The 22,504-nt window shown below is 41.5% G+C and overlaps 1 protein-coding gene across 1 annotated transcript in view; it reads left to right on the top strand.

The window, feature by feature from the left end:
* Nucleotides 1-664: 664 nt before the first annotated feature.
* The window catches only part of mid2 (midline 2), a gene marked incomplete at its 3' end in the record, with an annotated part of 60,267 nt that continues 38,427 nt past the window's right edge, over nt 665-22,504 (top strand). The window contains exon 1 of the mRNA XM_079228427.1: nt 665-1,552. Coding sequence (XP_079084553.1) covers nt 716-1,552 — 837 coding nt within the window. The 5' untranslated portion in view covers nt 665-715. The remainder of the gene's footprint in view (nt 1,553-22,504) is intronic.

Raw genomic sequence — 22,504 nt, 5'->3', positions numbered from 1 at the left:
ATGTAGGCTACAGGGTGCTGAGATGTGAAGGGGCAGAGGATCTAAAATCAATCTTTGTGGATAGCTCAAGCCCCGTTTTCACTGCCCCACTTGAAATTGTTGTTGGGATCATGCTTTAAAGGTTTAAACGTCCTTGGAGTGTTTATTGCTTGATAAGTCAAGCTGATCTTACCGGGGAAGCCATGACAAATAGACAAAGTCAGGCATGAGCAGGAGAAAGGCAGATGGCAATGAAATGTACGAGAAAGAATATACATATCCAAAATGTAAGCTTGAGAGTCCTTCTCTGCTTCTGACACAGCTCTGCAGGAGACATCATGTGTAAACTAACGGCTGCAACATGGATGCCCAGTCCACAGCTCTGCAAGCTGGGCAGCTAGTGTATAATAGTAAAAGAAAGTGTGTGTTAGTGATGTTTCTGCTGAATCTGCACAGGCCATTCAGTGTTTCCTAAAGCCAGTATCTTATGACTGATTCAGTTAAAATCACAAATGGGTGAATGGGAAAACTGATGAGCTGCCTCCACTTTCCTCTGTTACATTCAATAAAAAATAGCCAGGGAACAAAAGTGCGGTAAAGTTGAAGCTCTTACTGTAATTAGCGGACTACGTGATGTGTAACAGTAAATTCTCATACATATTTCTTTCTTCTCAATGCAGGTGATCTGCCAGCTTCTGTGGGTTTTGATGTCACCTCTAGATTGGTTCAACTGAAGATGGAAACACTGGAGTCTGAGCTGACCTGCCCGATCTGCCTGGAGTTGTTTGAAGATCCTCTGCTCTTGCCCTGTGCCCACAGCCTGTGCTTTAACTGTGCCCACCGCATCCTGGTGTCTCACTGCTCCACCAGCAAGCCCCTCGAGTCCATATCGGCCTTTCAGTGCCCCACCTGTCGTTACGTCATCACGCTGAATCACCGCGGCCTGGAGGGCCTTAAGCGCAATGTGACGCTGCAGAACATCATTGACCGCTTTCAAAAGGCCTCCATTAGTGGCCCCAATTCCCCCACGGAGAGCCGGCGCCTGCAGCCGCAGCGGCCCTACACCGCCACCATTAGCGGTACAATAGCTGGAACAATTGGCGGCGGCGGCGGCGGCGGCAGTGGTGGTGGCACAAGTGGAAGCAGCCGCGGCAGCCCGGCCTCTTCCAGCCACTCCCACCCGCACACCAACCACACCAATCACGCCAACCACACCAACGCAAACCACAGCCCGGCTGTTGTTGCGAAAATGGATCCACGCATCAGCTGCCAGTTCTGTGAGCAGGATCCGCCGCGTGAGGCCGTCAAGACGTGCGTCACGTGTGAGGTGTCGTACTGCGACCGCTGCCTCCGCGCAACACACCCGAACAAGAAGCCGTTCACCAGCCACCGCCTGGTGGAGCCGTTGCCGGACACTCACATCCGCGGCCTGACCTGTCTGGAGCACGAGAACGAGAAGGTCAACATGTACTGCTTGGTGGATGACCAGCTCATTTGCGCCCTCTGCAAGCTGGTGGGGCGCCACCGAGAGCACCAGGTGTCCTCGCTCACTGAACGCTTTGATAAGCTCAAGGTTAGTCCTCGTGTCCTTTTCAGTTTGCAAAGCATGTGATAGTGTCATATCAGCTACAATTTCTTTGTACTGCTTCCGTAATATGTTGTTTGACTTCTGTGTCACAGAATCAAGGTAAGTCACCATCTGGGACAAGATTTGATTGAAAAGGGCTTATGATTTGCAGTTGAGCTTGGGAGCTTATTGCCATTCTCACAAAGAGTTTTTCATTTATAGCCTACAACATTGAGTATGATATCTTTGTTTGCAGTTTGCCAAACAGCAAAATCTTTAATCCATCCATTCCTACCTTGGGGATGTTCATTCTGTGCATTTCTGTTTACTATGAACTTTCAGCACTGCCACAATTGCATCATACACACTCACACCAGCCTTTGTTGAGCAAGAAGGAGAGAAAGACAGATGGGGAACAGAAAGAGTGAGAGAGACAATTGGGATGGTGTGCTGGCGAGAAGGGCAGAGAGAGAGACGGAGAGCAATAGGGAGGCCGTCATTATAATAGTCGATGAGCTGGCATTCCCTGTGGCCACTGAGCTTTCAGAGGCTCTGCGTAAAGTCCAGGACTGCTGAATCAGGGTGAAACACAAAAGAGAGAGGCACTAACTGGAGCTAATTCCACCACTAAAGACCTAAAGCAGCCACTCATCAGCTGGCCTAAAAACTTTTAGCACAAGTGTGTCTGTCTTTGGTGTGTTTACACACCTTTTTGTGCACCCTTTATCAAAATTAAACAATTATCCCAGAAGCTTGCAGGGTAACTGATTTTACCCGAGCATAACTCAAATGAATTGATTATTTAAGTCCCGGACCCCAGGGTGCAAGGCTGTTGCCAAGGTTTGATTGACATGGTGTCAAATGAATGGCATTGAGTAGCATACAGAGATCAAATAGATACTTGAGAAAGCACTACATTGGCAGTTTTTGGGCCTCATCTGGAGAAAAGTGTGTGTTTGTAAGGTTGGTGTTCTTCTTCACAAAGAAAGTAGATCCTAATGGTCTTACATTTGGTCTTTTTTCACTTTTCACTCTACTTTACAATGTTGTGGGTGTGAGAATGGGCTGGCAATGTTTCCAGAGACATTGTTAACATTCCATGTACAACAAAAATCCATCACATTGTGTGATTCAGTGAAAATGCAATCCCACACTCTGTATTATTTATGATTTCTGCTACCAAAACTTTTTGGCTCTCACTTTCAGTTTTGCATCAATATGTCAGCAAAATTCCACCTGCTCAGCACCTCACATCAACTTACCCACTGGAGCGCAGAGGTTATTTTCACTGGTATTTACCCTTCTTTTTTTTTACACCTCCCCTTTTTTGCCAATGCCTTACAGACTGTGGGAGAGTTTACTGTAAGTAGCTCGCTAGCTCTCCCCCTCCTGTCCTCTCCACTTCATAGCTGGCTGTGGTTCTTTTGAATGTTCCCCAGCCAAGGCTTTGAACTTGCTTGACTTTGAAATCCCCAATCAACCCCAAATCTGGGAGGAGACCAGCTCCAGTCCAAGCTCCAGCTCAGCTCACCAGTGGCAGTGGCAGCGGCAGCTCACTTATAATCTTCTTCTCACTCATGGCAAGGCGAAGGAGAGGAAGTCCTACTTGTGCATAGCTAATCATGGAAGATGTAGGTCAAAAAGGGCTGTGTGCATCTACTGCATTCTCCCTTTTCTCTGTGTCTTTGTAAGACTTGTATTTAGTGAATCACACTCTTGGTTGTGTTTTCAGTCATATATAACGATAGGTTTTATTGATTGGTGTTCTGCAATGCCCCGTTCAGCTCTTCAAATTGGCCACACGCCAATTCTGCTTAATAGTTGCACTCAGTAGCCTCTGTTTGACCCCGCTTCACTCCATTTGATCTTTGACCTCTGAATTACCCTTCACACTATTTCCTCTGCTGTGCACGCTGGGAGTTACTTTCTCACTAAATGATTGCTCACATTAAGGGGAAGGTAAGCTTCCCTTGAGCAAGGAGGTTGGATATTTCAAGGAAGAAAATGCCAACAAGTTCAGCACAGTAAAAGAATGTGCCACAGCTGAAACTGCAGGGAAGTGAGTCAATTCCCCAGGCAGCTGCTAAGCAGAGCTCTTTCCTCAGAAGTAAAGGCATTTGTGCCTTATAATTGGCAGACCTTGGTATTAGTCTTTTTTGATATTTTTAAAAGACTGCAGCTTAAAGAGACTATGCTTTAAATGTGTATTGGTTTATCACACTATCAGATCCAATGAAACCTCTTCCAGCTAACATACAACATTCTGTCATAGCGATGAATGTCGCATCACCTGCTGCTTTGGAAAAGCCTGTGGCTCATTAGTGTAATTTTGTGGCATCCTAACAACCCCGATCAGAGGTTGGATTGACTAGATTAAGGAGGTGAAGTGTGTGTTGTGTGCTCCAAAATGTTGGTATTCTGAAAAGGTGCTGAAAGTTGAACGGTTTAACCCCGAAGATGAAATTGCAACATTGTAGCTCTACCACATGGTTCATAACTGGTCACAAATTAAGAGTTCAGACTATACTGAGGTTAATTTGCATTTATTAATGCGAAGATGCAAAGAAGAGGTTTTGTACTGAACATGTGATTTCTTTGAAGTAAACCATCTCAGTGTCGTTGCCGCAAGGGGAAGAAATCAAATTTCAATCTTGGAAGATTGTAACTGAGATTGTCTTTCTTTCCTTTTCATACAAATCCTTTTGTGTTTCCATTTATGTTGGGACCTGTTTGTTAAAGGGCTTTTGGAAAGTATGCGTGAGATCACTGTACAGAAGATATATCTGGAGCCAGCAGCAGGTTAGCCTTGTTTAGCATTTAGACTTTTTTCATTTTTTTGCCAGGCAACCAGCAGTGACACCAGAAAGGTGCTTATTCCCGGCCAAGAGATAGTCCCACACATAACCCTGTTGTTTTTACACTTATACTTATACAGATTAAACAAATTAGCTATACAGTGTGAAATTAGTGTGCTTTAGAGGTGCTGGTAGGCAGAGTCAGCAGCTTTTAACAGAGCCAGTCTAGATTTCACATTTTGAAATGTTCATATATATATATATATATATATATATATATATATATATATATATATATATATAAACAATATATATATATACATATATATATATATATATATATATATATGTATATATATATATATATATATATATATATATATATATATATATATATATATATATATACATATATTTTAGTGTTATACAATGGCATCAATAGTCAATAGCTTTTAACAGAGCCAGTCTAGATTTCACATTTTGAAATGTTCATATATATATATATATATACATATATTTTAGTGTTATACAATGGCATCAATAGTCAATTTAAATGAGTGGCGATATTGTTAGCCTGTATGAATACATTTAAGTTATATTAGCCTATAATTCGAATTGTACAGTCAAACAGGATCATGTGATCGTAATTATGAAGTGTAATTTATATCGGGTTTATAGTAATGAAATATAGACTCCTTTAGTCAGAAACTTGGGCTTGGTTGACAGCAGACTGACTGCACATGAGGTCTGGGCCACTTTTTTCACAAATTGTGTTAATTCATAATAGACACTTAAAATTAAGAAGAATGAATCTGTTCCTTCTGATGGTTCTCGTATGAGGCCCATTGTCTGTATAGTCACCTTGCAGCTCTTGTGCCGACATGTTTGTGTGCTACTTAATGTGTCTGTGTTTCACGTTCTCCCCGGCACCAAAACATCATTCATTAGACATTGTTTAATTAAACAAAGACACTCAAATAAAAAAAAGTGGTAAGAGACAAGCCAAAAAACAAGGAGAGACAGTAAGATGAGAAAGAAACTGAACAAAGACTGAAGGAAATGGAGAACGATGATCAATGGCTCACATCACTAGGATAAGAAATCTTTCTCTAAAGTGTGTGTGCTTTAGCATCAAGTACTGAGCTGCCATGGTGGCAAAGCCTACAGCAGGGCTGCTGACATTTGTGACACTCGCACAACACTTGAAATAAACAGCAGATCAACTTAAAGACTCTGGATCTTCTACTATGTGGCATCCTATGTGCACTTACCCTACAGCAATGGGATGTGTGCGCGTCCCCAAGGTCTTGACAGGTCTCCCGCATACGCGTGCCAGATGATAGACTATGTTTAGGAGAAGAATGAAGAAATATGCAAAACATTTTCAAGCGATTATTGGATTAATTCCTGTTTTGGAAAGAGGCAAGTCATGGCATACTGACACCACCCTCACCCCCCTCTCCTCTCCAACGTTTGCTCTCTAACTTTCCCCTCTCTTTATTTCCTTCAGTCCCTCCAGCCCTGCTTCTTTCCCTTTATCCTCACCGTTTTCTTCCTCCTCCCCCCCCTTCACTCCTCGTCTTCTACTTTCCTCCCATCTAAGCTCCTTAAGGCACTGTCTAACTCTTTTTCTGTGCGACGTGTGCATCATACCTGCTTCTGCTGCTGACTCCACTGCCGCTGTATTTACACCCATTTGCTTTGCTAAATCCAGAGGCGAGCTTCTTACTTGTACTTTCTGACTGTTCACACACACACACACACACACACACACACACACACACACACACACAGAGATAAGGCAAATATAAATAGAGTTCAGCTCACCTAATCTGATTGTACATGTGATTTTAAGAGGAAATCAAAAGACAGCGAAGGCAGACTCAACCAAGCTGAAGACTTTATTTCACACCATGTCTTTATTTCTCATCTTTTTTCCTCATGCACAGTCTCACCCCACACTGTCTCTAGGGCTGTCCTCCCCCTCTGTCACAAAATTTCTGTCACTTTTTCTGTTTTGCATGCAGCCACATGAACAGCATCCTTCCCACCCGCTTTCTGTCGCTATGTTTTTCTCTCTCCTCCCTCTACCTCGTTTGGCCCCTGGCCAATCTGCCTTGTTTTCGGTAACATCTCTACTCTCCGCCTGCAGTCGCCCACAAACCCACATACGCTGGTGCAGCAGTATATCGCTGGTGAGAGGGAGACTCACAGCCCTCCAGTGTGTTTCTGTGTTTCTGTGTCGGAGGGCATACGATTGCCTTCAAATATGTGTACCTGTGAGCAGTATCTACAGGTGTGTGTGTGTGTGGGGGGCACACCTGCGAGCAGATGTGGGTATGCATGTGTGTAGTAGCAGATGCTATTACCTCTGACATATGTGGAGTGATTGGGAGCTGAGTGTGAGATGCCAGGGGAAATCATGGCTATATCTGGAGAACAGTGTGAGATGGAGCACACTTAGTCATGCTGACGGAACCACCAAGGATGTAGTAGAAAGCTTTTAGAGTCTGTGTGCCTACGTGCATTAACATGCCTAGGTAGTGTGTGTGTGTGTGTTTGTGCACGAGCGAGTGCCTGTACTTCACTACTGTCAATGCATCATGCATGTGTAGTGAAAATATGTCACGCCAGCCCATCATAAAATTAAGTGGGTCATGAAAAAAATGAAATAATAAATAAAGCTTATCAAATAACTCCCAGGCACTGCATCGTGCATATGCACAATTTATGCAGAAAGAAAGTGGAAAGCTTTTAAGAGCTTCGGTGTCAGCAGTGATTCAATGCAATGTGGAGAAGGGCATATAACCGGCATTACTCATCTGAGTTTGTGTGTATGTTTGAAAGCAATGTACAAATTTATCCATTCCCATTTATCCATTATCAATTGATGCCCCCTCCGCCTCCCCTTGCTTTCCTTCTATAAAGTGAGAGCAGGGTTTACTTTTATAGCTGGGTCCTATTCACAGTTCAGGCAGCTACAGTGTGATGCAGATGCACTGCTACAGGATGGTGCATGTGTTCTACTGAAATAGATCAGCTATAGTACACACACACTCCTTATGCATATATCTGCCAATCAGTGCTGCTCATCATCTGTAAAATTGAGGTTCATGACTCAGAACAAACTTTACATTTTCTCTGCAACGTATACTTAAAGGTTCTGAATTCTAAGTTCAAAGCATTAAAATAGCAGCAAACCACTATGATCTATGTAAAGATGTAGTGGAGTAATGTCTACCTGAGGAGAGAGTGAAGTCGCTCTCCCTCTGTGTGTGTTGGTGTCTGAGATTCTCCTAGCTTTGTGGACATAAGCCGGCCTAGCTGGCTTTTAGTGCATGTTAGTGCATGTGAGCGAGCCCTACTGGCTCATTCACAGGCGCCGCTCTGCACTCTGCTCATACAGTGGTCACAGCTGATGCGCCCCGACCAACTGCGTCGTCGTGCAAGTGTAGCGCCCACCCTCAGGTTAGCACTCTTAGCCCTGTCATTACTTTTGTTTTAGGGACGTTTCACACTCCCAAGGATAAAATTCCTGGGTAAACCCGTCTCGGATTTTCCTTTGCATGAACTTTGAAAAAAGTAAACAAAATATTTCGGACTATCCTCCTCAGTCTGTATCCTGTAATGCTTGACCTCTAAATCCATACTGGTTGAACCCTGCTAGACCTTGCACCGTGTCTTTCTCTTTCATCTGTCTTTTTCCCACTTATTTTGTGGGCGTGTGCTGTGTGTGTTTTAGTGTAAAGCTGTTGGAAGCTGACAACAAAAGCTTAGCTGAGCCTCTGACTCTTTTGACACTCAAGAAAAGTCCTTTTAACTAAGAAGCTGATAAATACGTCTTTTGGATTCGTGTGGCATTAACCATAAAATACATACTATATATGTATATTTACGAAGCATTCGAGCATGCCAGATTGAGTTTATGTGTATGTTGTATCTGTTTTTAAAACATGTGATATAACATCTCTTTTTTGTTTGCAGTGGCTTTATTCATGTATTTACTGTTCAACATGGTTTGTCATAATGCACAGCAGATCATAAACCCATCCATATGTATGTGTTTTAGTCAGATGGCTGGCAGCTACACACCACAACATAAGAGGATTTACACATTAATCAACAGTGGAAACTCATCTTGCCATGCTGATGGGTTTTTATTTCACTGGGTTCTATGCATTTTGATCCCAACCCTTAATAAAGTGCCGCATTATTTTGCTATAATATCTGATGAGTAAGCACTCCCTATTATTATGTGCAACAATCCCTGGCACAGATCACATTCATGAGGGAAAAGGAGGGGCTTTGTTTAAGGAAACTGATGACACATGCAGTCTAGGAACATTACTTGATTTAGAAATTACATTTCAGTGTCTCTCAGGGACTTGTGAAAAATGTAAAAAGCTTCCACTAATATCCACTAATTGTAATCATAACTGAGGTTTGTCAGTCAAAAGTATAAATCCCAGGTCCTCTGTTTTGTTTTGGTTTGTGGCTCAGGGACAGCGGACAAGACACTGAAGCATAACAGGAATATTTATACTGACGCTGGAAAGTCGGACAGAAGTGCACAGAAGTATGAATGTGTGTATGTGTAAACACAGAGGCTGAAGGAACATCGGGTGAATGTCTGTTTTCTCATTTTTGGCATGTTTTTGGTGTCTGTGGACACACACTTCCTTTTTCGCATGCTGCTGTGTGCGTGATGAGTTGTGTGTCCTGTTGTGAGGCTGCCAGGCAGGAACAGTGTGTTGCCACTGGGAAGACGCTTAGTTTAAACTAACGACACCAGTGTGAGGTGAACAGCACGTCTTCACTGGCCTGAGGACAACAGTGACCTCTGGTTCATCCCCAAACTTAAAATAGCCCGGTGGTTAATATTCTCTAAGCTTCACCAAAGGAACAGTAATGATAGGTAAATAATACTTTTCAGCATTGAATCAACTCTATTATCTACATTTTGAAGTGTGAATTACAGGCATTTTTACTGGATATTCGGCCTATAACCACATTCAGTTGTTCTGAAATTAAATATGCACTTTGTGAGTTTTAAAGTGTGCATTTAAAGCTGCTTCATGAATACTACATGTATATATGTTACATGAACAATGGATTGTGGCAAATCCACAGATCATCATCACCAGACTTTGCAGTTCCCCTCAGCACTACGAGAAACTTCCAGCTCATCGTTTTGGTTTCATGGCCCCCAACTTGTTGTGGCTCACTCTCTTCACTCGTCTGTGTCCTTTTCGACCATAGCAGGCAACGTTCTGACTCGCTGTGCGTTACCTGCCCAGCACCAAACAGCAGACATGACTAGCTGGTGACTAGCTGGTGAACCTAGTGGGGCATTTAGTGGCTAATCTTCCAGATATTATGGTAATATATCAATGTTGTGTTTTCATCATCAATTGTCATGCCAGTTTAAAGGTTTAGTCATTTCAAACTTGCTGACTTGCAAACCTGTGTCACTGATGGAAGTGTGACTGCGCCTGAAGGATAGAAACTCAAAAGCACCCAGTAGGAAATTTGTCTAGTTCATCTAAAGATGTGTGTTTCTCTTTGATTTTACTGGTGTTTTGAATTCAATGTAGGTACATTATTGACTCAACTATGTAGGCTGTGGCTGATGACTAGCAAAACAAGCCTCATTTGCATCATTCCCTCTAATCTTGAAAAATGTTTTGACTACTTGATGATAGTCGCTCTCGATACTCATTCTCATTATGGAGTGTTTTTCATTTTTGGAAGGCAGTGGCGCTGTCCTTTCTTTGCAGCTTCACAGTTGCAACTGCTTGTAATGTAAATCGTATAATTTCCCTTTCAGCAGAGAGATGAAGAACTCAATGACATTGGGTGCTAAGAGCGGTAAATTACCAAAACTGGACGTGGGCCAAACACACACCACTCCGCGAGTTAGTGAGGAATCCATCTTGCCTATCTGCTTACAGTCACACTTTGTTCTCATAAATTGAGTTATGTTTCTGTCTTTCATGTCATTGATGCAGCAACCAGACAGCTTCAGCAATCCCATTACAGTAACAGGAAGAAAAAATGCTTCTCTGTGAAAGCCAGGGAATCTGGAATAAGTTAGTTTCGTTCAAAATCACAAGAGTTTAGAGAAAGAAAAGTGAAATGTGAGACAAGAGTTGACCAAAAAGAAATAGTGGCAGTTAAACTGATGAATTCCCTTGAACAAGTCCCAACTGTTCCCCAAATGGGTATCCCCATGGCCAGTCTTTGTTTAATAATTTAACTGACTTCCAGTTTACGGCAGCAGACAAAGTTTCCCCCGCAGGAAAAAAAAGTTTTGCATTGGATATTCAGATTTCATGAACATTCATATTAGTGTAGGACTGTGAAATGGAAAGAAAGATGGAGAAACCCAAGTGATTGTTTGGTTGAAGCCATATGCAGGAATGTTTTGGATGTTTACACATTTTAAATTCATTGAAATGTTGAGGACACATTCTTTTTGAGTTGCCTTGTTCCATCTCTCTATTGTAACATATCTCGCATACATAAAGTTATTACCATCCTTCCTTTTTGTTTGTAGAAAAGTCCTCCAAATATATTTGGAAGCATGTGTGTGTTGTTTTGGCTGGCTGAGGAGGATTTCAGTCTCCCACACTGCTCTCAAACATCTCGCTCGGTCTCAGACACAGCTGCCTTGGACATTGGCCATTCCCATGAATCTCTTGCTTCCTGAAACATGCACATTCTCTTTCAAAGCACACGTACACACACACAACTGTTAGCTCCGTTATCTAACACTGTGGCACTCATAATGTAGGAAGCCAGGAAGTGCTGCATATTACACAGGCAGAGTTGGGAGGAAGTCACTGCCTGTAATCCGAGCAACATCCCACATTGTTGCGGGAGATTTTTTTGTCGATGCCATTGTTAAAGTTGAAGTTTTTTTTTGAAGTTTTTATATATATATATATATATATTCTGAATAAATGTGTATTTTAAGCAGTTGCGTTTATATTGCTTTCTATTCTTAGGAACTCATTAAAGAAAGGAGACAGAAAAGTTCCATTTCCAATTCTAATTACACATCTACCCTTATTATTATGTTCCAAAAACGTCCATATCGGCGCTGAAACAGAAAATTAAAGTTAATCTGTCTCGAAAATACAACCATTGTTTTTGGCAAAATACAAAATGGCTGTGTGTTTAGATTAAACATTTAAAAAATACTCTCTGCTTCCATGTATTCAGCAGTTCAGGCCTATATTTCTCCACAGCATGCACCTCTGACCACAAGTTGAACCTGCGTCTCCTGTGAGATGCACCAGTCATCGAGCATTGACCGTCCAAGATGTACAAGTCATTTAGGTTTAAAAGATTTTGGAGCCACGTAGCAGCAGAACAATATGACCATGAAGTGACTAGAGTTACCTGTTCGCTTCTTCATCTCATGTAACATAAAGATTGAGAACACATAACAACACTGTGCTCTTAAAGGGGCACACTCTTTTATGGCTTCTAAAAAGGGACACATCCCCTTTCCTCTCTGGCCAGCCGGGTGCTGACAGCAGCAGCCAGCACCCTGTCCACTAAAGCTCCACAGAGACACACAAGCCACGGCTACATCTGAGGTCATGCATACAGTACAAACATGGAAACACCATCTGGATATTCGTACAATATCTATGGCATAAAGATGACTTGAAAGATGCTTGAAATGGTCACAAACACACACACACACACACACACACACACACACACACACACACACACAAATATGACAGCCCATGCCTTAAAAATGGTCTTTTTCTGTAAGTGAAAATTGCTAAATAATTTCTGTATTGACCTGTCAGCTTAAGTAAGTGTTAGAATAATTAATAAAAGTGCATCCACATATAGTATATACCGACATACAGAAATATGTCGGTATATACTATATATAGTATATATGTATATACTATATAAGCTAACAGTTCTTGTAAAAGCCATCAAGCTAATGCACGTCCTTCATAACCCAACCTCAGAAAATATCTGAGTGGTTTTATTTCTTTAAATCGGCAGTTAGCTTCTTAATTTTGCCGAAACCCAGATTTCTGCATTGCATTTTAGTTTATTTATTAAGCCAGACCCATAGAGATGATGTTCACTAGTATGCCAGGTATAATAGATGTGATGCCATTTTTAAAAATATATATATATATCAAAGAAAAATGTAATAATTAATCTTTCTAATTCTGATGTCACTGATCTGCAAGGACATCCCCAGAGGTTCCTGTTTCGCACGGGTTAGTCAGTAACAAAGTTAATCTCCCCGGGGAGTCAAGAGAAATGTCTGTTCCAGATATTGACGCCAGAGAGTCAACCGAGCAGAATCCCAGGAACGCCGGGAATGTGTCTTCTCTGTTTGTGGGGGAGCCCTGTTTCCATCGCGGACGCTGTCCAGATGTGTTCCCTGCACTAGAACTCTGGTGTCTGGCCATATCACGCTGAGCCACAGTTAGGGTTGTCTTGTGTGATTTTGCACTTCGGCTGTCATCCTTTACGATTTTTCATTTCATTAAGTGAGCTGGAGTTGAGAATCTCAGCATGTGAATCCATGGTGTTGTAACATATCCCCGTCAGAGTCGAGCTGAGGATGTCATATTATATATATATATATATATATATATATATATATATATATATATGTATACATATATATATATATATATATATATATATATATATATATATATATATGTGCAGTGAGAATCTGATGTTTATCTCTCTGCCACTCACATTTGCTAACTTCCTCTTTTTCTGCTCAAACTCCTCTGACTGCATTGTCCATCTCGTTTTTTAGGCATCCTGCCAGCAGCTGGCGTGGTAACAGGTGTCATATATAGATGTTATGTAGCTGCCATCAGCACTGCAGTTACATGACCTCATCTATAAATACATGATAGTGGCATGATTTACTGGCCTGCCTCCTGACCACGGTCGGTCCAATTAGATAAGGCAAAGTATCGCCGAGATAGAGTAAATCACTTCGCCCACCTTGAAGGAAGCAAACCCATCTGTTAGAGTGGACAGATCCACTTTGATACTAATAGAGTCGCTCTGTCTTGTGGCTGACCACTGCCACTGTGTGTGAACGGGAGGAGGGGAGTGTGTGCAGGCTCTGACTTATTGTTATTGTGCATATACATTTGTCTGATTTGTTGTGTGCATGTTACCTGCTGCAGCCTGGGAAGACGAGTCATGGTCTTTTTCTGCTCCACATCTGAATGCCTGCAGGGCTCAGAAGGGGCTGTTTTTGTGGGAGACAAGATAAAACGCTTTAGGGTGGAAATCTCACCGTTTCTCTCAGACGCATCTCTGGATCGTCTACTATCACATCCAGTACCAAACATAAAGCTGTCGTTTTCTTTCACAACTCCAATCGTGCTGTTTTTTTCCCCACTTGCCCTTTATGTACTGCAAGTAAATATCAAACATTTATTCCCTGAGCTACAGAGCTCAGGGATCCCATTCAAAAAGTCACATGGCAGTGCTGAAAAAAAATTTAGGCTAGAGCAAAAGCGGGTTTTTAATTCGAGAGGCAGGGGAGGGGAGAAGCATATTTGTGGCAGATTGAGTTAAGTACACGCTGAGATCTGTCGAGATAAGCAAAAGTCTTAGAGATGACGTATTTCTGGGACTAAATTTGAGACTGCGGTAAAAGTAGCTTGGAATCACAGTTGATTTACATCAGAGCCTTCTGTGCCTCCATTTCCCCAGAAATCATGCGCCAGTGATGATACATTATGTTCTGTTAAGATGCCCTTGAGCATCTCAGGTTAAATTTTGACACGCATCATGACATGTGTTCCTCTTTATGTTTTTAAGTGCATGTGTCTGGGTGGGTAGTTTACCCTCCTGCTGGTTGCATTAGTCTCGTATGCCTCTGAACCCTGTCCCCTCAAAATAAATCAACTAACTGTGTCGCTCATAACCTTATCACACTCTCACAGAAACGACCCCCATTCCTGTAGTCCACGAGATCGGATGAACTCCTCTGGAGGTTTTACTCAAAGCTGGCAAGTGGAAAGCTTTTAGCCTGGAAAGTGTCATTCACACCAGATTATTGTTCCAGTGTTGTGGCTGAACGTTAAAGAAGATGACATGTACAGCAGCGCGAGTCCAAAGAGAGAGTAGATTAATTTGTAGCACTTGAATAATTGAAGATCAGATAAGACGTGTCATTTCCACTTGGTCTGCTGTTGGCTGTGGGACCCAATAAAACATGTTACATTTAAACAGAGAAGAAAAAAAATAGCTCTAAGTCTTAGAGACAGGATTGTTATTGTCACAGTTATATATTTAAAAAAAATCTGAGCGGAGAAGTGGAAGACAAGATGATGAAGGTCAGGGTTGAGGAAGAAATTCGGAGAGGGGGACAGCTGACATTGTAGAAGAGCGAGTATGAGAGATCCGAAGTGGCAGGGAATGAAGAGCAGGTAGTGGGGGAGGGAAAGAGAGAGAGAAGCTAAAGGGACTCCATGATGTGAGGCGTTTAGTGTGTTTCACTCATCATCGCTCAAGGTTTAAATGACACGACCTCCCTTCAGCCAGCCCGCCTGCAGCAAACCCACAGGGGAGGCTTCAGCCATCAACAGAAACTAGTAAACAGATACATTTCAGATATGCTGTTTTGTTTGTTTGCTTGTTTTTTGTCCCTAAGAGTTAGATGACGAGATCAACACCATTGTCATGTCTGTAAAGTAAATATGTATCTGGAGCCAGCAGGTGGTTAACGATGCTTAGCATAATGACTGTAAGCTGGAGGAAACAGCTAGTCTAACTAAAACATGCCTACCTGCACCTCGCAAGCTCACTAACTATCATGCTATATTTTGTTTGTTTATCAATACAAATTAATTGTAAAGATGTAACGTGTTGATAAATGAGTTTGGGAGATGCTGTCTTTATGTTGAGCTTAGCTAACCTGCTCCTGGCTCCATATTAATAATACAGGTGTGAGACTGATATTGATCTTTTCATCTAACTCTGCAAGAGAGTGAAGAAGCAATGTTAAGACTATTGCTTTACGAAGCATGCATATTTGAACATTTATCAGAATGAGATCATTCATATCATATATCATTTATATAGTTCATAGCAGATCATCATTGTGTTTTCTTGCCAGATTTGCTTGCGGCACACGGAGAAATAGAACCAGACGCAGAAACTATCGCTGAGGATTGTCAGCCAACTGCAGGCGTCTGTAATCTTTTGTGCTCAATACCTAGCCTTGTTTTCTGATTGTCACTCTTTGTGTCTCAGATCATGCAAATGTATCTTTATGTGATTTCAGACAGGCTTAGTTCATCATCACCATCAAATGTTTTGGAGGATTATAGGATATAGCCAAGCGATATGAGTCTCAATAGAGCAATAAGAGAAGTTCACTCTAATTAAAATGCAATATAGGGGAGGAGAAGAGGAAGGAGCTGACAGTCACAGTGTACATGTTGACGCATGCATCCAGGTGTACAGGAAGAGAGATTGCTATGCTAAGATAGAAGAAGAATGATGATAATGATGATGATAGTGGAACCATTCCTAGAAAATCACTTCATCTGCCTGAATCAGCCGTCTCCTCTCGGCAGCCTTGTCTCAGAGGGGGAAATGGGTTTGAGGTTCATGTACCAGCTCAACCAGAAAGCCCTGCAGATCCAGTGTTTGTGAAGTGCACGTGACTTTTCCACAAGCGAAAATGTGGTGCGCTCCATGTGTCGGAAGTGAGATTATGTGGTGTGTCACTTTGCCACGAGTGATATAGTAAAACACCGTCAAGGACTCTCAAAGCTGTGGGGCCGTGATGAAAACTTGATAACTGTCATGTCAGTTATTCATTGCGTTTTCACGGGCAAACAGCTCTGAATCTCTGTATCTTAAGGGAATACAGCAGCAACTCTTCTCTAGCAGTCTTTCCCAATGGCTTTAAATAATGTCCTCTATAGTAATACAATCTAATGAGAGGCCGCAAGCACATCGTGAAAGTGACACACCAGAGAAGGCCATGCTGGATTGTTAACCCAAGTAAACACAACAACTTTGTTATCTGTACAATGTAATGGTAAATGGACTGCATTTTTTAAGTGCTTTTCTCGTCAACACTCAAAGTGCTAGTCATAATTGTAAATATTTTTTGTTGAATTATTTATAGATGTAAAATGTTGAACTAAGAGAGGGTGATGGTGACTGCGTAATAAATAGTCAAACCAATTACAATTAATGTGAGTCTAAGTGCCTCTTATCAGGTTGCAGTTATTCACATTGACAACAGATTCGTATCAGCTTTGAAACAAGACAAACATCGTCGACATTTGTACACGTGGTTTCTTTGACGCTTTCACAACTTTTTCTCTTTCCCTCACTTTGGGTGCATGTCTTGGTGCTTAAAGGCTTACGGAGAGGTTTAGTGAGAACAACACCTTGGTTTCAGGAAAGCAGTCTTTCTGGATCGGCTAACCAGGCTCCACTGACGCTGTGCTTATCTTACTTCTGCAGTAACTTTGTTGCACAACGCTGGGTGTGGTTGAAACCACTGGGATTATACTACTTAATTATAAGCACGCCCTGATTGTAATTATTAAAGTCAAATATGTGGGTATGAGATGCATGCAGCTAGTGTAGAATTGCAAAGCTGACATGAAATTACCTCTGAAATCTCCGGCTCCAGTGAACGAAAATCAACATGACGTAGTCTTATGCCTCTGCACGCATCCGTACTATTTACTAATACAAAACATACAAGGCCTTCCCACCTCATTTGGGGATCTTCTGCACTTTCGGCACCCAGCTAACCAATCAGGTTGCCTGTTTTGTCTCTCTGCAAACATCTTCTATAGCTGCCGCTTGTTTCTGTGTGTCTCATTACGCTGTTATATTTATGAGGGTGTTCACGGCACGTCTCCGTGACCTCCTGTGCGGTCTAGCTTTGCAGCGCTGCGACTTCCACTGAATATGATCTATTTTTTTTAAGTAATCACACGGCTAATCTAGATAAATGTCACAGTCTAATGAAATAGAGTCCTCTTCTTCATTACACATCTCATTTGTTTTTTGTTCGTACCGTTAGTGCACAATTCAACATGTATCTAAGAAATGCTCAATAGATATTGTCTCCAAGAACCTTAGACTGAACTAAATCAAAGTATGAATTCTATCATTTTATGTTGACTTTTATGGTCGACCAAATTAATAGAAATTTATAGCAGATCTTTGCTAAAAAGACGTTGGTATTTTGTTGATCATTTTGAGTGAGAGGGTTTTAGACACAGAGCAAAGCAAACCCAAAACATTTCAACAGTTCTCTCTGTTATTGCATTTTAGAAAATTAATAACCATTTCATAGTAATAAACCAACGAGTCGGCAGATAATTGTATTACAGACAATGAAATGTGGCTCTGCGCTGCCTGTTTGTGAAGCTTTATTTTTCTTTCTCTCTCTGTCTCGTTGTCGCATTCTGTACCTCGCTTGTTTTTTCATGCAGGAGCTAAGCAGGCATTTCGGTTCAATTATTGTGTGAATATGAGATCCATTTGCAATTGCAACCAATCAGGAGGAAAAGAGGACAGTGAAGCCCATCAAGCTGCAGGCTGCCACTTGGAGCTGGTGCTGTGGGAGGTGAACGTCGAGGACAGGCGGTTAGTAACGAGCCATGGAAATCCTAATGAGCTGGGCCTCTTCCTTACTGCCACACATGGCATGCATATCAGAATATCTACAGTGCATGGCTTATATACTTATTTAAGTTATAATGGCTGTTCACATTCATAGAAAATGTGCAAAAGTTTGCCCAAAGGCTTGTTTCCATACCCTATAAAACCCTAAAAAAGTAAAGTAAAAAACTGCTGATGAAATATCAGAGGGGTGTGGGTTGTAAGGGATTGACAAAAGCATAACAATGTCCTGTTGTGTACTGTAGATCCAGTTGGCCTGACATTGCAAAAGTAACAAGCCAACGTTGTGGGAGCCGAACTGTCGCCACTGTGCAAATGGTGCCAAGACTGTAGATTAAAAATGTTTTTAAGAATAAAAGAAAGACGGCCTGAAAGAAAAGAAAGATAGAATAAAACCTCCACGGGACAATTACTCCTCCTGTTTCTCAGAGAGAGTTTAAGGTCGGTTACAGGACCGTGTTTTCGGGTTGCGTTGCTGAAGGACACTTTAGTGGAGATGTCCAGACTGGACTATCGGATTGGAGAGCCACCTCCCTGTTCTTTAGGCCACTCTGTTACTCATCAAAACTCACATTTTAGGATATGAATAGACTAGTGTAGTCCTTTTGGTCCCTTGAAGGTGTTCTCCAACATTTGCCATTTTAACCTATAAAGTTAGAATAGTAGACCAGTTGGTTCTTCTTGTGTTTGGTTCACATCTGTCACAGTCCAGATGTGATCAGGAGTACGGAGGTGCGGCCTCATGGATACAGAAAGGGCTATTATCTGCTCGGCTCAGGTCTGCTGTTTTGATAGTTATCTGTGGACAAAGCATACCAAGCAACAAATCAGACCCAAACATGCTAAGCAGTTGTTTGTAATCGTATTCATTTGATTTGCATTTTGTAATCTGGGCCCCTTTTCATTGCTACATCTGATGTCAGTCACAGATTAAAAGAAACACATTCACCAAGGTGACCTTGCCATAGCTGATTTAGGTTAGCTACAGAGCTGTTCTCTCTGTTCCCTGGACTTTACCATCAGTATTGCACATAACCTTGTACACACTAAATAGTGATGTGTGATATATGAAGACATTCAAAAGCCCGTTGCTACTCCACAAAGCAGCCAAACCAAGGCACGGTGATAACAATGTCTTTAGTCAGGAGTCACAGTTGCTGGCTACAGCTCCAGTCTTGAGGACAGAAGTCTACAGCTAGTAGCACCAACCTAATGGTATCATCTTCAATGGATACGGCTGTAGGTGAATAACAAGGATTTGTCATGAGCTGCGCAGCATACAGTACAACAAGATGATTAAACTATTTTAAAGAGCCACTCATGCCCTGTACTGTAGGCTCTGGCGTCTCTGGCATGTAAGTAATTCACAAATAAATGAACAGATGAGGATTTCATAGACGCTGAGACTAAAATCTATTGTATCAGTAAGATTTCAATTTTGACTTTGACTTCTTCTCTGGAAATTCCGTGTTTATCAAAAGTCAATACTACACTGAATAATCAGACCAAATCAAAGTGCCATTTTACTTCCAGCACAAGTTCATAGATCTTAAGAAGCAGTGGTAAAACGGTGGTCCTATTCTTCACAAGATACATAGATTTCACAGTCAGGTGGGAATATGGCTCTCTGCTAAATATGTGAGAAATAAACCTGCTTCAGTCTTTTTTAATTTATTTTTTTGACTGGTCATCCAATTTAAATGTAGCCTTCAACCACTACAAAACATTGTGTTTGAAGGCTTTTCTGCACTGTGTAGTGTGCTATGTTTGTCATGACTTACATCCTCCCAGTGTGAAGACAGAAATGACCATGACACAAAAATATCAATCTTGGAGGAACTTCAGTGGAGCACTTTGAGTTTTGGCTATGTTGTTGGATTTTAGGCAGTTATTACTGCACTGTATTGCAGTAACAACATTTTTATTGTTGTTACCAATTGACTGACAACTAATTGTATGTATTTATCAGAGAAGCAGAGTACCAAGCCAGTGTGAATGTGAGTGTGTTGCTTTTGATTTACTACCAAACTAATTACATTAGTTCTGTATATTGATGTTAACATAAGTGACCTATGTTTCTCAGTGAAGAACTGATTATTTTACTTGTTTTAATTAACTTAATTTATTAGCCCCTATTGGCCTGCTGCTTCTCCGTGCTCCATTTGTAAGAAATACTCTATTAGCACACAACACTGTTAGTGTCACTGTTGACTCAAAAAACAGGTGAAAATCTTGATCATATTGAACAACCGCCAAGTCACTTGTACTTGTGGGATTTTCCTTTCTCAGTATTAATCATTGAAACTGAATTGAAAGAATCCAGTATATGCCAATTGAAATGAAACAGAGAGATCCTTTAAGCCCATTCAACCATATCTCTGTTTTCTACTAACCCCACTTCATCTCAGTCCAGACCCCCCCTAATCCGCAGAATTACATTCCCATCTCTTAACATTCAAATATCACAGTATTCTCAGCCTGTAATATGATATGACATTGTTTTATAAAGGCCATTGGGAAATGGACAGGGATATCGCTTTGCCTCATTTTACATCTATTTCTGTGTTTTCTTTCTTTCTTATTCTGTTCGTTCATCCTTCTGGTTTTTAGTAGTCCTGGGTCAGTCTGTCCCGAACCTAAACAAATATTTGGGAAGCTCAAATTTACACATGGGCCCATGGGATATCTGAGAGTCGTAAAAACAAAATCAAATGCCATCTTGTGTCTGGCCTCCTCGCCGCTGTTCAGTAGTCATGACGATTCATTATTCCCTTTCAAACCTACAGAGAGATTTCTTGATCCTAATTCCCTCATGTGGCTAAAAAGTTGAATTACTATTGGATTTGTATCCATTTAGGATGGCTTTTTCTCCTAATAAGACTTAAGGGGGAAAAAGCAATTGGGATTCGTCAAAGCTGTGAGAAGTTGACTAAGGCAGCATAGACTTGTCCTTCCGTACCCTTCCCTGCTTCCTTTTCCTGCTTTCTCTGAGCAACTTTAAATAAATTCCCCCACCAGACTTATAAAATGAAAGTAAGCATCTTCTAGCCGTCTGCACCCCACTGTTTCAAGATCCCTTGAACGTTTGCGCGGTCGCTTATAGCTTGAAGGTCACAGGAGTCCATTTGGAGTCCAAATATGTGTATCATCTTATTCAGAGCTAAAACTTTGAAAGTGAATACTTTAGAGTCCATTACAGACATTTTGGTTGTGTATATATTTGCATGTGGAATCGGTAGCAGGTGGACTTTCTTGTACGACACAACAGGCAGAGCCCAAATGAACAAATGGACTGCTTTTGGTAGCAAGGTACAGACAGAAAAGTGTGAACATTTTAGCTAGTTTTAAGTATCCCTATTGGTCTCATTAATTGGGCTTCAGCCAGAGGGTTATGAGACAAGCGTGACTCCCCGTTTGTTAAACCCCGCTACAATTGGCTGGTCTCTACCACTGTGCCCTATGGAATATTATCCTCAGACAAAAACCTTGTTTCCCAGAAGGCTTGTGTTACTGACACATCCATATTCTGAAAAGCCTCTTGTTAACAGCTGTAAAGCGAGCTTGTTCTATTCTATTGCTCTTTCTCGACTTTAATCTCTTCCTCCCTTTCATTCCTGTTTCTCTTACTGACTTGTTGTGAATGGGGGAGGATCCCGCATTAATTAAAAGAAAAATACTTTGAAGTTGGATACTTTGCCTTAGGGCATTCTGTTCCATTTTTGTTGTGTCGGTGGTTGAATTGTTGTTGTTACATCATCGCACCGACCCAGAGATTCAGCCACTGGACGATGTCATCTTATTTGGCAAGCAATGCCTTGCAGTTTAAACACGCTGTGTACATTTGTTTCCTATCCAAGCAATATTTAGAAGAGAGTTTTCGCCTCTCTGATATGTGGAACACTCTCACTGCCTCACTTTTGATGCGATTACATTCTTGAACTTGAATTTGACCTCAGATAAAAGTCCTTTAATGTTCCTGTGCCAGAGTAACAAAGAGCTTAGCCCATGCCTCGGGTTGAGGAGTAACACATTACTCTGTAATTGGATTACCGTAATATGATTTCACAAATTGCCAACTGCAAATTTGTCACAGTTATCACTGACGCACACAATTTTCTTTCAAAAATCCGTCACTGGCTTGTTGGATTTCTCCTAAATACTCCTATTTGGGTTGTCACCTTATGGACACAAATAATTGTATTTATTTTGGATGTAATGTAATATCCTAGTTTAGCAGTAATGTGAATGGATCTACAAACCCTGTTAACAGTGATGACTCAGGATTAAACTGTGACAGCAGTCGATTGTGTGTTCAGTAAAACCTCCATCATACGCATACGTTCGGTAAGAAAGGTATTTTTTTTCCCACTATCCTTCTCTCCAGTCTCGGTAGCTACTGTAATATAAATAGGGATCAGTCCTTTTTTGTTTCAAAGAGAAATGGGATCATCTGTAGAGGGATGAGACACAGGAGCCCCTC

Source organism: Taurulus bubalis, assembly GCF_910589615.1.
Source record: "Taurulus bubalis genome assembly, chromosome: 13".
Taxonomy (NCBI): domain Eukaryota; kingdom Metazoa; phylum Chordata; class Actinopteri; order Perciformes; family Cottidae; genus Taurulus; species Taurulus bubalis.
This window is presented reverse-complemented; position numbering and strand designations above follow the sequence as displayed.